The sequence below is a fragment of the Nothoprocta perdicaria genome, unplaced genomic scaffold (genome assembly GCF_003342845.1).
Source record: "Nothoprocta perdicaria isolate Ctin4 unplaced genomic scaffold, notPer1 scaffold_63, whole genome shotgun sequence".
Classification (NCBI taxonomy): domain Eukaryota; kingdom Metazoa; phylum Chordata; class Aves; order Tinamiformes; family Tinamidae; genus Nothoprocta; species Nothoprocta perdicaria.
The window spans coordinates 3156657-3171922 of record NW_020455899.1 but is presented as its reverse complement, the minus strand read 5'-3'; the positions used below and the strand labels follow the sequence as shown (position 1 = coordinate 3171922).

The window sequence follows — 15266 nt, the reverse complement described above, 5'->3', positions numbered from 1 at the left end:
TAGCCTTTTCCTCAAAGTTGTACACTGTGAGGTAAAACTAAACTCAGTCTTTGCCCTGCCGTGAAGTATCACACACTTTTCTCTTCATGGAGTCTGTACTACTTTAGCCAAGAGGCTTAGGAATCTTGTAGAGCAACAAGTTTACTGTTGTATTCCTGCCTTGTTTGGCAGATGACCCTGCCTGGGTCATCTCTGTTGTATTCTGCAAGTGATTTTGAGCTTGCCTGCTCTGTATTCTCTTGACAAAACTGATCCTTCAGGGTTTTCTTGCATATTCTCATTTCCCAATAATTTACTTCTGTCTGACTTTCTTACAGATCTATGTCAATGATTCAGAATTCCTCTTAAAACATCCCCAGCCATTTAGATTAGCAGTTTCTTGCTTGAAGTTTATTTGTCCATCAGACAGAATCTTTGTAGACATTTCCCTGAACATAGCTTCCTGTCCAGTTTCTTCCTAGAATTCCAGCTCTTCCCCTTCAGATAGCATTTGAACTGAAAGTTCTTTATTATGTTCTGTTTATTGGTCTTTGATTTCCACTTTTTGTTAAGTTTATTAACTATTGTGGACACTCATTCTTGACATCATTTCCTTCTCCCACTCAGCTCTGACTGGAATGCTCATAGTAGTTGTTTTCATTATATTGTGCTTTGGCTTTCTTTCCTGCTGTTTATTTAAAGTGTGTTTCTCCAGTTTGTTTGACAGTGGTAAGTTGTGCTTGTGGCTAACCTGTTGCTTGGTGGAGCATTTCATCTTGCACAAAGGATCTGAATTGCAGGCCATTGTACCTCTAGCCTTCTGTTTTGCCATCTGCCAACAAATATGTTTTTGGGGACAGTTGTTTTCTCTGCATCCTTTGAATGGTTAGTCTCCTGTGAGAACAGGTCAGAGCTGAAGGAGATTCTCAGTCTTTGGGTTAATGATTGTCCACGTATGTTTCCTGCACTTTCTGTTGCCTTATTGACACGTTCTAATGCATTATCAACATTGCTTATCACAGGCTGAAAGTTTATTTAGTGATATCTTGAGAATTATGTATTTGCCCTTGTCTTTATGTTTTGGCAGAGTTCTGTAGTATGTGTCTGATATCTTAAACTATCTGATTTGGAATTTTCATTTTATGTTGTGATAAATACTGATAAATACTAACACAATTGGATGGATTGACTTTTTATGTCTGTATCAGTGTCTGAGAGAAGCCCTAGAGCTTCCTCTATTCCTTGAAATGTTCTGGCATTTGAGTAATTAGCTTGTTTTCTGACAGATTGCATCAGGCTCTAGTATCTTTGCTTTCGGCAATTGAATTTACGAGTACTCATACTGGATATTTCTTTTTATTGCATGGGTGAAACTGGTTTTGTGATGTCTGGGGTTTGTGAAATGCCCACTTTATCCTGATTGCTTCAACAGTAAAACCAGAATTCAACTTAAAGGATTCAGAAATACAAGAGAAGCCTCTGTCCCAAGAAGAATACCAAAGTATTCTTTCCCAAAATTATCCCAGGTCCTGGATCCATTTGATATTTGTCTGATTCCAGCTGTTCAAAAGATCAGATGCAAAGAGCTATCAGCCAGCACAACTCTAGCTGTGCAAGGCTGAGGTCTGTCCTACATCTTGTAGTGGCATTGGACACATGCTGATTTTTGTAGCAAACTTGACTCTTAAATTGTCTCTCCTGTCATTTTTGAGTCCTAGGACTTCAACTACTTGGAGCTACTGCTTCAGAAACTGGAGAAAATACTGTAATTTCTCATATTTTGCCAAAAGCAGGCTTCTGCCACACAGTAGTATGTGGGACTGACATCACTGATACCTGTTTAGCTTTTAGGATGATTGAATGCTGTTTTTCAGTTCTTTTTGGACTGAGTCTTAAGAAACCATTTTTTCTTCCCTATCTGAGCAGCTTATGAATGGCAAGGCCAGCTATGCTGTTGAAAGGCACACAAAGCAAAGTTAATGCAGTTTGGTTATGTTGACTATGTTTCCCCCGCCATTCTCTGGGCTGAATCTTGTTTTCTTGAGGAGAGAAAAGCAGTCTGTAGTCTCTTGTCTTGCTTCCCTTTCCCTTCAGATCCCTTTTCTGAGGGAAAAAGGAGAGTGTCTGAGTGGTTTCATGGATGCCATTTATTACCTAGCACCAGCACTTTGTGTTACTGTTAACTTGATTTTGTAAGCTTTTAGCTTTGTCCTTGTAATCATAATATGGAGCTACTCATCTGAAAGAACCACTCTTCCTGCGGAATATTTGATCCTTATTCTCTTATAGAATAGACTCAGATGCCTTGATTAGAAAATCTCTTGAGTTGTGTATAAATTCCCAAGTGCTGATATTTTGCCTTTTGGCAGCTTGCCTAGTTTTAATGAACTTTGTTGTGCCAAGACTAATATTAGTTCCCTTTCTGATTATTCAGAGGTTAAGAACAGAAAGAGATTCTTTGAAAGAAACTATTGAAGAACTCCGATGTGTTCAAGCACAGGAAGGTCAACTCACCACTTCAGGTAAAGGACAAATAAGGAGGTTAGATGCTTCTTTTCTAAAGCTCATAGAGGTCGTCTAAGGTACATTTAATATGCCTTTGTTGAAAAGAGAATGAATTCTAACTCCTCTAAGCTCAGTTTGCAAAGCTGTTTCTGTTAATTTATAACTTTGCAAGCATTTTAGAACACTTTAAAGTTTCTGATGAACTGTGGCCAGTAACATGTTTATTTAAGAACATTATTCTATAACAGCAAACTTGTGAAACAAAACTACTTCTAATCTTCTGAAAGAAAAGAAAGGTACTAGCTGTCATGCTGAAATTCTTTTTTTTTTTTTTTTTTTCCTTTTCCTGTCCCAGGTTTGATGTCCCTAGAAAGCCAGGAACCTTCAGACAGTTTAGCAGCAGAAATTGTTACTCCTGAAATCAAGTAAGCTGATGCATTCTTTGTTTTTCCTAACCTTAAGAATGTGTCCCTAAGTAACTAGCTTCATATTTTTTTCCCGTTAGAAAATTTCTACGATTAATGTTTATTTTCTCTCCTTGTGGATTTCTGTGCAACAGCACCCCTTGTGTTTATGAAAAAATGTGCTTGACTGAGTTTTCTATTGTGCTCCAAAGAAGCAGAAAAAAGGAAGTAAATTTTGTAGCAGTGGTATTTAGCCTTACCAGTGTTCCTGGTATCACTGTAAGTTGAAAGAAAGGACAATGGCATCTCAGAAATCTGCTATCTCTTTAGAGGTGTTTTTTTGTTCATTTTGTTCATTTGTGTATGTGCAAAGATTAATTTGGGGGTCAAAACTTGTCCTTTTTGAATAGTAAAAGGGTATCTCTTCAGAAAGCTAGAAGTAGGAAAGGATTATATTGCTGCATCCTGCAACAAGAGCCATTCCTTTCAGTTTTGGTCTGGAACAGCAGAGGATATTTGGAGGCAACATTAGTAACTGAAGTAATATGGAGTAACTGCCTACAGAAAACAAGACGCTAAATGCCTAGGCAAATCCTTGTAGATTTCACTATCTCTTCATCAGTTGAACATGGATTTTAGACAAGCATGCATTTGCAAACTGTTTGGAATTGCTAAACTTGGCCTCTTTGCCTGTTTCACAGACATGGAGAGCAGCAATAGCTACTGTGAGGCTGGTACTTGCTGATTTGGAGTTTTTCGCTGCTGCATCAGCTGGAGGAGCAGTAGGGCTGCAGGAATTTAAGCACAGAAACAGCAGCTGCTACTGCTCTCCTCATCTCCATGATGACAGAGTTCGGGTCTTTAACTAAGTTTGCAAAGGGTGAATCTGTGTATTCAGAAAGGGTTTTCTGTTCAACTGTCATTCTCCTTCTGATAGAGAAAAATGCTGTCTCATTGTGAGACTCTGAGCTTCAGTTGGACGTGGATCTAGATGTAAAAGTTAAGTGAACATGAAGAGAAACAGGCCAACAGGAGGGAAGTTACTGCAGTTCAGCAGTAACTGTTCATGCAATTGTTCACAACTGAGATTACAGTCTGCTTTAATACTTGATACCTATCTATCTCTGTGCCATGCTTACCTGTTTGTTTGACCTTACTCTGGGATCTATGTGGTCATTTAGGCAACTTTCTTCTGTTTACTTTGTACAGTTTTGGCTCTTTTAACCAGATTTGCATTTGGTCATCTTAGAGATATGATTATTTCAGCTTTCTCTCTTAAGTAAAGATGAGTCGTTACTTAGATGAATTTATCTTCACACATCCTGTATCAAAAAGTTTTCTTCTTTACAGATATTAGCATACTTTTCCTAGCAAATAGTATTTGTGTTTTTAGGGAGAAACTCATTCGCCTTCAGCATGAGAATAAGATACTAAAACTGAACCAAGAAGGCTCTGACAATGAAAAGATCGCCTTGTTGCAGAGCCTGCTTGATGATGCAAACTTGCGGAAGAATGAACTGGAGACAGAGAACAGGTAAGGAGGTATTCTTCTCCATTCCAGGGATCTGCTTTCTGTTTGTTTTGTTTTTCTTTAACAACACCATACTCTTCTGACTTGAGCAGACTGTGGTCAGGAAAAAACTGTCAAAAAGAAAAGGGGAAAAAAAAAAGTGACTAGCTATGTTAGAATTGCCTCCCATCTGGAGGCAGCATAGTTTTGAGCTCCCAGCACAAGAAAGGCATTGACATACTGAAGTACAGCAAAAGACTACTAAAATGATGAGAAGCTGGGACATGTGGGAAGAGGCAGAAACTTGGGGTGGCCTCCAAGAAGGACTGGCGTAAGAGAGATCTCTGTGTGGTCTATGTCAACCTAATGGGAAAGTGTAAAGAAGAGAGAATCAGACTCTTCAAAGAGGTGGGCAATGAAGGACAGGAAACAGAAGACACAAGATGAAGCATGGGAAATTCTGACATCTTAAGAAAAAAATCCCCAGAATGGTGACCAATTGCTGGAAAAGCAGTCTTCCTCCCAAACGATAACCAGACTTAGTCATGAGCAGCCTGCTCTGACTGGATTTCTTTTGGTTTATGGTGGGTTAGACAAACAACTTTTGGAAATTTATATTGCATCTATCTAGAGGTAATTTCTTCCCAGAAATACATCTCTTTTTGTTGTTTGGGGAGAGCATCAATGCCCTGAAACTGTTGTACACTCTAACTACATTTAAATTTTGAATTAATATTTTTTATAGATGTTTCTTTTTTCCTGAAAAATAGGATGGTTTCTGTTTTCTAGATTGGTAAATCAGAGACTTCTAGAAGTACAATCCCAAGTTGAAGAACTACAGAAATCTTTGCAGGATCAAGGTTCAAAAGCTGAAGATGTAAGTAGAAATGTCCATCAAATTTGCCTTCAGGTAGTTGTTATTCTAGCATTCAGCTTTGTGCAATACCTCTGTTGTTTAAAAGAAAAAAAGAAAAAAAAAGGAAATTTATGATATATTTCCATATTCATTATAACATTATTAGGGCTTTAACATTGAATTATTTTTGCCTAAATAAGATATATAAAGCATTTGTGATAAAAAAGGTAGTCACATATCTTATGTGGAGAAGGAATCAAACATATTTTATTTGATTCAATATGCCTTTCCAGTAGGAAATTTGACATTATTATAATTCCTTTATTAGAACAGAGACTTCTGCAGATAATTAGAAATGTGTTAATTCTTGTTGTTTTTGTAAATTATCTTAAGTTATTTTTATTCGACTTTTCCTGGTAGAAGCATTTCCTGCCAATGGAAGCCCCCTAGTTGTTGATTTTCTTAATGCAAGATCCATGCAGTCTTAACATTCAAATGATTAGTCCCTTGGTGCAATATAATTTAAATAAGAAATGGCAGAGTTAGTGTTGAAAAACAACTTTCAGTCTTCCACTGAAAAATTGCTTTTGCTGCCTCATGTGTTCCTAGAGGAGAAGCTCTAGAACGCTGTCCATTCAGTCTGAATGCATTTCTGTGTTAATTGGCAACAATTTGTAGTGTATTGCTTTCCACATTTGTGCTTTTATTTTAACTAATTCAGATAAAACAATGCAAAATTTTGTTAGCTGCTAATTTTCCTTAAGGAGTGTGTTTAACTTAGTTTATTCTTTTCATTCCTGAAGTAAACCATATGAAAATGAACCTCCTTGTAGTGTTGTTAAAATATTTTTCTAAGTAACTTAGAATTCCTCTTAGAAAAGGTCCATATGATTCTACAGTGTTCTTTGTTGTCTTCATTAAAGGTCATTTCAGTTTTTTCCAAGGTGAATAAGACAGTATTTATTTCCTCAGATATTGACTGTGTAAATACAACTCTTTTACCGTTTTCATTCTGTCCCTTTTTGAGGCCTTGGTTTGGACAGCACCGTAGAGTATATCTACAGTGCATTAATGATATGAGCTACAGCCCATGTAGGCATATTATGCAGTTGTTCTGCTAACAGCAGAACAATATCACTGCGACCCTGTGGAACTGTACAGCTTGTTGTGTGCACCACACAGACCTGCTAAAGCAGAACAGAAGCTCATGGCTTTATGCATCCTGGCTTCTGTGTAGCCCTAACCATGGCCCCATCCTGCTGAGTTGGGTTTACAGGACTGCAGTTACTCTTCCAGAAGCATAGCATCAGAGAATACTTAAGGTTGCAAAGGCCCCTGAAGGAGAGCACATCTTACCCACCCATAAAGAAGTGGACCTCTTACCCACTCATACCTTTTAAGATTGGCCTGTTTTAAAACCAGTTTTGAGGGCAGATTGAGTTGGGCCTTTTAGCCAAGTTATCGTTAAGCTAACCTTAGAGAAACAAAAGCATTTCACTGATGCTTTATTTTGAGCATGGTAGTTCTCAGATACTTTTCCAAATCAGTGCAAAAAAATAATATAGTCTTTGGTACATTTGGAAAAGCAGTAAAAGCATTATCTTAACCGAGACGAGTACCACTGCAAACTAAGTACACATCTTGCTTGCTAGTCCCCATGATGGGAAAGCTGTTTTAACTTCAGTACTGAAGATGAAGGAAGTTGAAATTAGTGGTACTCGTGTGTCACATGGGGACACATGATTGTGCCCTGGGTGTTGCTGTGCTGGCCAGGGAGCGGCTCTCCCCAGCTCTGGTTCTCCTGACCACAGAGTCAGGTCAGACGGGCACACACAGTATGTGCAGAAGAGCAGCTGGACTCTAGGATGCAGTAAGCAGGAGATAACAATTAAATATTGGAGAGGATATCTGTTTCCTAAAATCAACCCATGAATATGTTTTTCAGGGGTTTCATAAGTGGATCTTCTTATTATTTGCAAGAAAAAAAGGCAAAATCTTCTACATTTGCTAATTTTTAGTCTTATTATAGAAATATTTTTCTTATATGAATAAACAGTACCTTTGAATAAAGCTAAATGTGTAGCAAGCTCAAAACTAGATCCAGCTTTAATTCTTCTTGAGATACGTTCCTTCTGCTCAAGAGCAATGTTTGTAGGAATTGGTGTTATGCAGAGGATTCAGAAGTGTGACTTTGAAGCTATGACTATAAAATAGTGCTTATTTTTAGAGTAATTTGCTTTTGATTTCTCTGAACTTAAGTATCTTGGTAGGCTGGATCTTTGTGTGAGTTAAGGTATGATTATAAGTCACAGAATCTGGGGAACCTGACTTCACAGGGCAAAATACGACCACAAGACACTGAAAGAACCTTTTACCTGATCTTTTATAATGGGTAAATTGCTCTTTTTAAATAACCTACCCTTTCTTTGGTTTGCAGTGTGAATCTTTGTCAGTTTCTTGTCTATGAGAACATTCAATCTGTATGCAAGGGAAAGGGAGCAGTTTGGTCCCACAGAAGTGCTAGGAGTTAAAATTAATGTGAGAATATGCCAGTGGAATCAGTTTTGCAAAGTGCAATAAGCAAGGATGTGATCAAAGTCAATATTTTGACGTCTTTTATGCTACAGCAAAGCTAAAAGCTTTCCTGAGGCTGCACATTCATATGTCTCTGTTGGCTGTGTGTTTTAACCTATGTTGAAAGAGCATTGGCAGGAAAAGCAGTAAAGTTGCTTTGATTTTTATCTTAAATTGAGGTAGGATTGTGGAGCATCAGTCACATAATAGAGACCCTCTGTGACTGATATTGGATAAATACAAAACAAAAAAGCTGCCTCTGATTTAAATATTGTATATTTGTCTTGTATTTAATCTGTGTGAATATTTCACAATTCAATCACTCCACCAAAATCTGTGCATCTCTTCATGTTGGTTTTACCACGGTGGACTGCATATTTTCTCCTGTTTTTTTGCTAGTATGACTTTTGTTTTAAAATAATTTTTCAAAACAGCAGTTGCTGTTGTCCTTTAAATTTATGTTTTCAATAACTTGATTTACACATGTGCTGTTTTACTACTATTATATCTCTGTTTTTAGTGAAATGTTTTAGAAGATGTTACAAAGTGAAATTTCTGATGAGAATAGAGGAGAAAAATGTGCATGTTTGGAAAAAAAATGCATTGCTTTAACTTTTTCTGTTCATGAGTAACTAAATATTTCTTCTGTTGGCTGCTGTTTTGCTTTATACTAATGTCATCTCTGTTTCTTGGCATGGGCTTCTGCTCAAGGCTATTGTGAGTATGGCTTTCTATTTACTTAACACTACATTCAGTATACAGACATTGCTTTTATTTTTTTGAGAGATGCTTACTAGGTGTAAAGTGAGTTTAAGGTTAAATTTACTTTGAAGCTTACATCTATAGAGCTTAATCCACATGTGTTTTAACCAAAGTGGAACACTGTAAGTTGTATATTTACATGTGTGTAAACAAACAGTAAAGATATGAAACTGAAAAATGGAGCAACTGAGGGTGACATTCCTGCCATGTTCCTGTCAGACACTTCACTCTTTGCTAATTTCTATGGGGCCAAGGGTTTTGTTTCAAGTAAGTCCTTATGCAGGTTGCTTTGCAGCATTGGTATGATAGCTCTTCCAGTAATTTTTGTTGTGCCTTTTTAAGTATGTTAATTGAGTCTAATCTACAAAATACTAAATTATGAAGAAAGCAAAACACTGCCATTGAGTTCTGTCATTTACAGTCTTACCTGTATTGATTCAGTTTCCAGGAAAATATTTGTAAAATTGTAAAGTATTCTAATTTGATAGAAGTTACAAAACTATCAGTGGAAGGATAACTGCCACAGAGGTGGCTTTATAATTGTGATCTAGAATTGAATGAAGTAAAAAAGTCAAAATATGATTATAATTGTCAAAATTACATGTTTGTAACCTGAAATAATATTAAAGTTCCATTGTGTATTAAAAATGACACATGTAACTTTCTGTTTTAGTCAGTTCTTCTGAAAAAGAAACTAGAAGAGCATCTGTAAGTATTATGTCTTTTTTTTTCCCTTCTATGAAATGATTTGCTTTTCTGTGTTTTCCATTAACAGCACTGGTAGTGCAGACACTCATAAATAATATATGCAGAAGATGTATATCCAATAAAAATTTAGATAGCACAGCACTATTAAGGGATTTGTTATTTAGGTATTTATTCTACCTCTTATAGAAAAGCTTTGTCAAATTAGAAAGAGTTGTACAAGAATCATAATTTTGAGATGATGAGAATACTTAACATCATGTAAATCTTTAATCAGGAGGAATAACTCATTTTCCTTGTTTTCTTTCTAGTATATACTTAGCATAAAAGATAACAGTTAATGTTAGCATTTTGTTCTACTATTTCTGCACTGCTTTTTATTTCACAGTTTTCTAAAATGCATAGAGTTGTTCATTTATTAACTGGCTTACCAAAATATGCATAGTTTCTGTTGTATTGCTGTTAAGCCACTGTTTCTAAGTGTAATTTTTATTACCAGAGCAAGAATAAATGGTAGAGTTTACTATGAGTTCTAAAGCAGGTTTATAATTCTGTACCGAGAATTAAGTTGTGTCTTGTTACAGTTATCTATATACTGTTCTGCTTTTTCAGTTTGTTTTACCAACACTTCCAGGATGATATTAATCCACCTGTCATTCATCCTCAAACAGTACAACCAAAAGTCAATCACAGTGGCTATATGAGTGATATTTTCTGTAGCGTAATGGAGGCACAGTAAAATTACTGGGAAAATAATATCTGCTTTTGTGTTCTGTAACAGGGAGAAGCTCCATGAAGCCAACAATGAGCTACAGAAGAAACGAGCTATTATCGAGGATTTGGAACCAAGATGTAACAACAGTTGTGAGTTAACTCATAATGCATCATTTCTTTTCATTGTTAAGTATTTTGTATGCAGATCAAGGTATTTTATTGTAATATCTATAGAAGGTCTGAGATAAACAAAGTGTACATTTTAAATGGCAGTCATAGTGTGTTGTTATTTTTTCAGCATTAGGCAGACCAGAAAGATAACATCGGTTGCTTGAAACATAGTAGATGATGTTTTTAGAGCTCGTTGTATGAGTGGCCTTAGAAATACTGAGTCAATCTTGTTTGTCGCGTCTCATTTAGTCTCAACTATTAAGCACTGTGTCATGTTTCCTGATAGCCTATTTTAAGAAACTCTTGCTGACACCTCCAGCTTATTTTTGTTACTAGTACATATATTACTTCAGTATGTTTTCAGATCTTAGAGTGTGTTTTGCATTGTAATGTGAGGATTTTTGGATGTCAGTCAATGAGAATGTAGCATTTTGGCCAGTAGGTCAGATCAAAGCCATACCCAACCTCTGGTTGTAAATGGCTGATGAGTACGTTTACCTATTTCCTAAGTAATAACAAAGAAGGAGTATTGTTGATTTTGAGTCTGTCTGTTACAGGGAAATGCTTAAACTAGTGCAGCATGTCTGGTTAATTCTAAAGCAAATTTTTTCATGCAAGTTTGCAGTCTGGGAAGATTGTAATACCATTTTAGTACAATTATGTAAATTCTAGATCCAAAAAGATTTTTTTCTTCCGAGTTAAAACCACAGAACATATTATGAAATAGTTTTTCTTAAAAATAAGAGCTATTGGTGGAGTTCAGGGACATCATGAATAGCTAAGAAATATGTAATCATTTCAAACTTGATGTGTCTGAATGTGAGCATTTAATAGCAGATTTCTGAGTCCCTGACTACGGCACATTAAGGCTTGTGTGGCTGCTTTACTGGAATTACAAGTTGCTTTTTAAAAAGTCTAGATTGGAGTGCTTGTCTTGATAGACCAAAAATATTTATATCTCAGTTGTACTTTGAACATTGCAAAATGAAGCTGACACATTTTAATGTTGCCTGAGAGTCAGGCACCAATGTTAGATGCTTTTGATTTATGATAATGAAACTGATCTTTCTAAGATCTGAGGTGATACATATATATATAGCAGATGATAAACAGGTGATTCACAGATTCACAGATTCACAGAATATTTAAGGTTGGAAGGGACCTCTAGAGATCATCTAGTCCAACCTTCCTGCTCCAGCAGGCACACCTACAGCATGTGGCACAGGGTGGCATCCAGGTGGGTTTTGAAGACCTCCAGAGTAGGAGACTCCACAACCTCCCTGGGCAGCCTGTTCCACTGCTCTGTCACCCTMACAGTAAAGAAGTTGCTCCTCACCTGGAGACGGAACTTCTTGTGCTTCAGCTTGTGGCCATTACCCCTCGTCCTATCGCTGGCCACCAGCGAGAACAGCTGGTCCCCTTCCTCCCTGCATTAATAGCAGTGATAAACAATAGGTGATCTGAGTTGATAAACAATAGCAGATCAGCATATTTTTATATATGCAAGGGTAAGGTTGTGCAGTGACAATCAGTCCTGCTGGTCTGCACTGCTGCTTGAGAAGTTGTGGAGAAAAAATGTCCTAAATCTCTGTCACAAAGTGTTGTTTAGTGTTACATTTTAGAAGTTCAAGTTACATTGTAGAAGCAAGAATCCTTTTTCACTTGGAATAGACAACTCTTGTTTATCTCAGTTACACTACTAAGATATCTTGAAATCTAAAAAGCAGCAGCAAACTCAATTGTGTAAGCTTTTTCAGTAAAGGCATTGATTTATGATTCTGTTGCTATTTACTTCTTCCTAAATTAAGAAAGCAAACTTTTTCTGTTTTTAACAGAACAACTAGCTAATGAGTTGTAGGGGCAAATATTTTTCATCTGTTTCTGAACTGTTTAGTTATGAAACCGTTGTATCTTCTGTATAAGGATGCATATGTAAAGCTTTTCTTAACTGAGCAGAGTCCTAGCTGTGCCTTTAGTTCTTGCTTAAACACATGGAAAAAAAGCATGTTATAATTATTTATTTTTCAATGTGTTTATCTTCTGACTCAAAGCACTGAAAATAGAAGAATTACAAGAAGCTTTGCGGAAAAAGGAGGAAGAAATGAAGCAGATGGAAGAGCGATACAAAAAGTATTTGGAAAAGGCAAAAAGTGTAAGTGGTTTTATCTATATTAGTGATCTGATAGACTGCACCACATCACTCCACAGGAATAAAATGAAATGAGATATTATATTTACCGTAACAAGAGAAAGAAAAGGCCTAGTGAGTTACTTTGCATCTTACTTTGCATCTTCATACCATCATGGTGCTTAATGTTCATTATTTCTTCAGCACATGCTTTTTCTCTGTTTTTGTGTTTGTGATCATACTATCTATTCAAAACTCATTATTTTTCTCTGAATAAATATTTATCCACTGCTACAGATTTTTGAGGTTTACATAAAGCTCATTAAGTTTGACAAATGCCAGCTGATGACAAGGGTAGAGCATTAAATCCTGTGGTAACCTGTTTCTTTGAGGAAATTCTTCCAACTTTGAGCGAGTGATGTAGATTGTCTGAAGCAGTGCCCTTACTCATGGTATAGGAGTAGCCAATACCAGTGGCTCTGGTGCTGTATTCCAGAGTCAGGAAACGACCCCTATGTACCAAATCAAAAGGAGTTGTTTTTTTGGGGCTCTGCCAAGTTCTTAGTCATAACCCTCAGAGCTTAGAGCCAGAGGTATTTGCCTTGTGGTGGTATCATCTTTACTGATTTAAATTTGAATTTATTTTATTTCCTTTGACCTAGTTTCTATTCAAGTTTTGATTTAGAAACTCTTTTAGTGTATAAATTTTATAAATAAATTAATCTTACTTAGCCACCTATGATAGCTCTACTGACTTTAAGCATTTTGTTCTGCTACTTCATACATACTTTTGTAGAAAAGAAGGCTGCTATTAAAGCATGACTTCTTGGGATATTTCAAAGATCTTTTTTGAAATCTGAACAGATCTTTCCTGTTTTATACTTTGCATTGTTTTCTCTTTCTGTGTATTCTAATGGAAGAAAGAGACATGATTTCCCCTTAGAATAACACTGTTTTTTAAGTCGTGTGTAACGTAATGTCTTTTATACAATAGGAGCATTATTCTTCAGTGCTCTTAGATTACTTTTTTTTTTCATCTACTTTTAGCCTTTATTTGTCATGATGGTGTATAGAATCATTTTAGCCTTCTGCTCTATAAGTTACATTTAAGTCTAGTATGTATTTTCTCAGATAACATAGTTCACGTACTTATCATAGAATCACAGAATGCTTAAGGTTGGAAGGGACCTCAGAGGTCATCGAGTCCAACCCCCCTGCACACACAGGTCACCTAGAGCACGTGGCACAGGGCTGCGTCCAAGCGGGTTTTAAAGATCTCCAAAGAAGGAGACTCCACAACCTCTCTGGGCAGCCTGTGCCAGGGCTCTGTCACTCTCGCTGTCAAAAACTGTTTTCTCAAGTTCCTGTGGAACTTCCGATGCTTCAGTTTGAAGCCATTTCCTCTAGTCCTATCCCTGCCCACCACTGAAAAGAGGCCGCCCCCTCCTCCTCCCTCCCTCCCTTGAGGTGTTTATAGACACTGATCAGGTCCCCCCTCAGCCTCCTCTTCTCCAGGCTGAACAGACCCAGCTCTCTCAGCCTTTGCTCACAGGGCAGATGTTCCAGGCCCCTGATCATCCTGGTAGCCCTGCGCTGGACCCTCTCCAGCAGCTCCACATCCCTCTTGTCCTGGGCAGCCCAGAACTGGACACAGTCTCCAGATGTGGCCTCACCAGGGCTGTGTACAGGGGGATGATCACTTCCCTCGACCTGCTGGAGACGCTCTTCTTGATGCACCCCAGGTGGTACTTATGAGGTGTCCTCTATGAGTACTGTCCAGTAAAAATAACTTAGTCATTTTTTTTCAGTGCCTGGGGTCTTCCTCATTGTAGAATAGGTGGAAAGGAAAAAGATGTGAAGTCTTTCTCCATGGATCCACAAGTTGTTAGGAAGTTTCTGCTGGTTTTTAAGACAAACTTAGGAATCTTGCACTTCTACTGGGCTCGTTTGAGGTTTAACTCCATATTTCTTAGCATTTAAATGCTGCCTGTGATAGATAATCATATAATAGCATAACCAGATATTGTTTCATCTTATCTAGTTGCATAGTTATCGTGCATGCACCATAAGAGGCTCATTGTCTTAACAGAACTTTTGAGAGAGAAAATGGCAGGAAACAGAGAGATAACCTTTATCTGTAAGAAGGGCCTTTGAGGGAATATTCCTTACACTGTGATCCCAAGGTAATGCAGATGGGGTAGGAACTGCCTTATGAACCTCCTAGGTGTCAGTCTTTCTTATTAGAAATCTTGCATTAAATTGCTGTTCCGTAAGAGAAAACAGTTCAGATGCATTCAACATTTCATGACTGGTGTTCAGAGACAATCCTTCATCATCTTGGCTGCTGGGATTGTATTCCATTAGTCAGCCTCTGAACTGTACATCTTCCTGATTCACGCTTTGGAATGTCATTTTGTAATGCTGACTTAAAGTCATTTTTGTATTTCTTAAACTGCCTTACATGGTTAGGACTCCTTGATGTCTTTTCCTTTAGTTAGATAGCTTTTGCATTACTTGATTAAAAACAAACTTTGGTTTTCTCTCCTAGGTGATACGTACTTTAGATCCTAAACAAAACCAAGGTGCAGCTCCTGAGATTCAGGCTCTGAAGAATCAGTTGCAGGAGCAGGACAGATTGTTTCATTCATTGGAGGTAATATCCATGCTTTTCAATAGATATCTTGTGTTTTCTCAGCATTTTTTAAGTGTTGGCTGTGTTTCTCTAGTACTTACTATATTTTTAATGTATGTTTTCTTTGCCTTTTTTTATTATTTTAGAAAGAATATGAAAAAACAAAGAGTCAGAAAGAAATGGAGGAGAAACTTATCGTTAGTGCCTGGTACAATATGGTAAGAATTTCCAAATTTATAAACAAATGTAAAGTGTTAATATTAATTGTTTCTGTGTTGCTCATCACAATCTGCATTTATCTAAGAATTTTTTTAATGTATTATCTG

At 37.1% G+C, this 15266-nt stretch overlaps 1 protein-coding gene across 1 annotated transcript in view; it reads left to right on the top strand.

Annotated features, from left to right (window-relative positions):
- Nucleotides 1-15266, top strand: part of HOOK3 (hook microtubule tethering protein 3) — a 71554-nt gene that overhangs the window by 48739 nt on the left and 7549 nt on the right. The window contains exons 13-22 of the mRNA XM_026049929.1: nt 2414-2501; nt 2840-2909; nt 4282-4422; nt 5188-5275; nt 8468-8545; nt 9264-9298; nt 10077-10159; nt 12232-12332; nt 14857-14961; nt 15087-15158. Of these exons, the coding sequence (XP_025905714.1) occupies nt 2414-2501; nt 2840-2909; nt 4282-4422; nt 5188-5275; nt 8468-8545; nt 9264-9298; nt 10077-10159; nt 12232-12332; nt 14857-14961; nt 15087-15158 (861 nt within the window). The remainder of the gene's footprint in view (nt 1-2413; nt 2502-2839; nt 2910-4281; nt 4423-5187; nt 5276-8467; nt 8546-9263; nt 9299-10076; nt 10160-12231; nt 12333-14856; nt 14962-15086; nt 15159-15266) is intronic.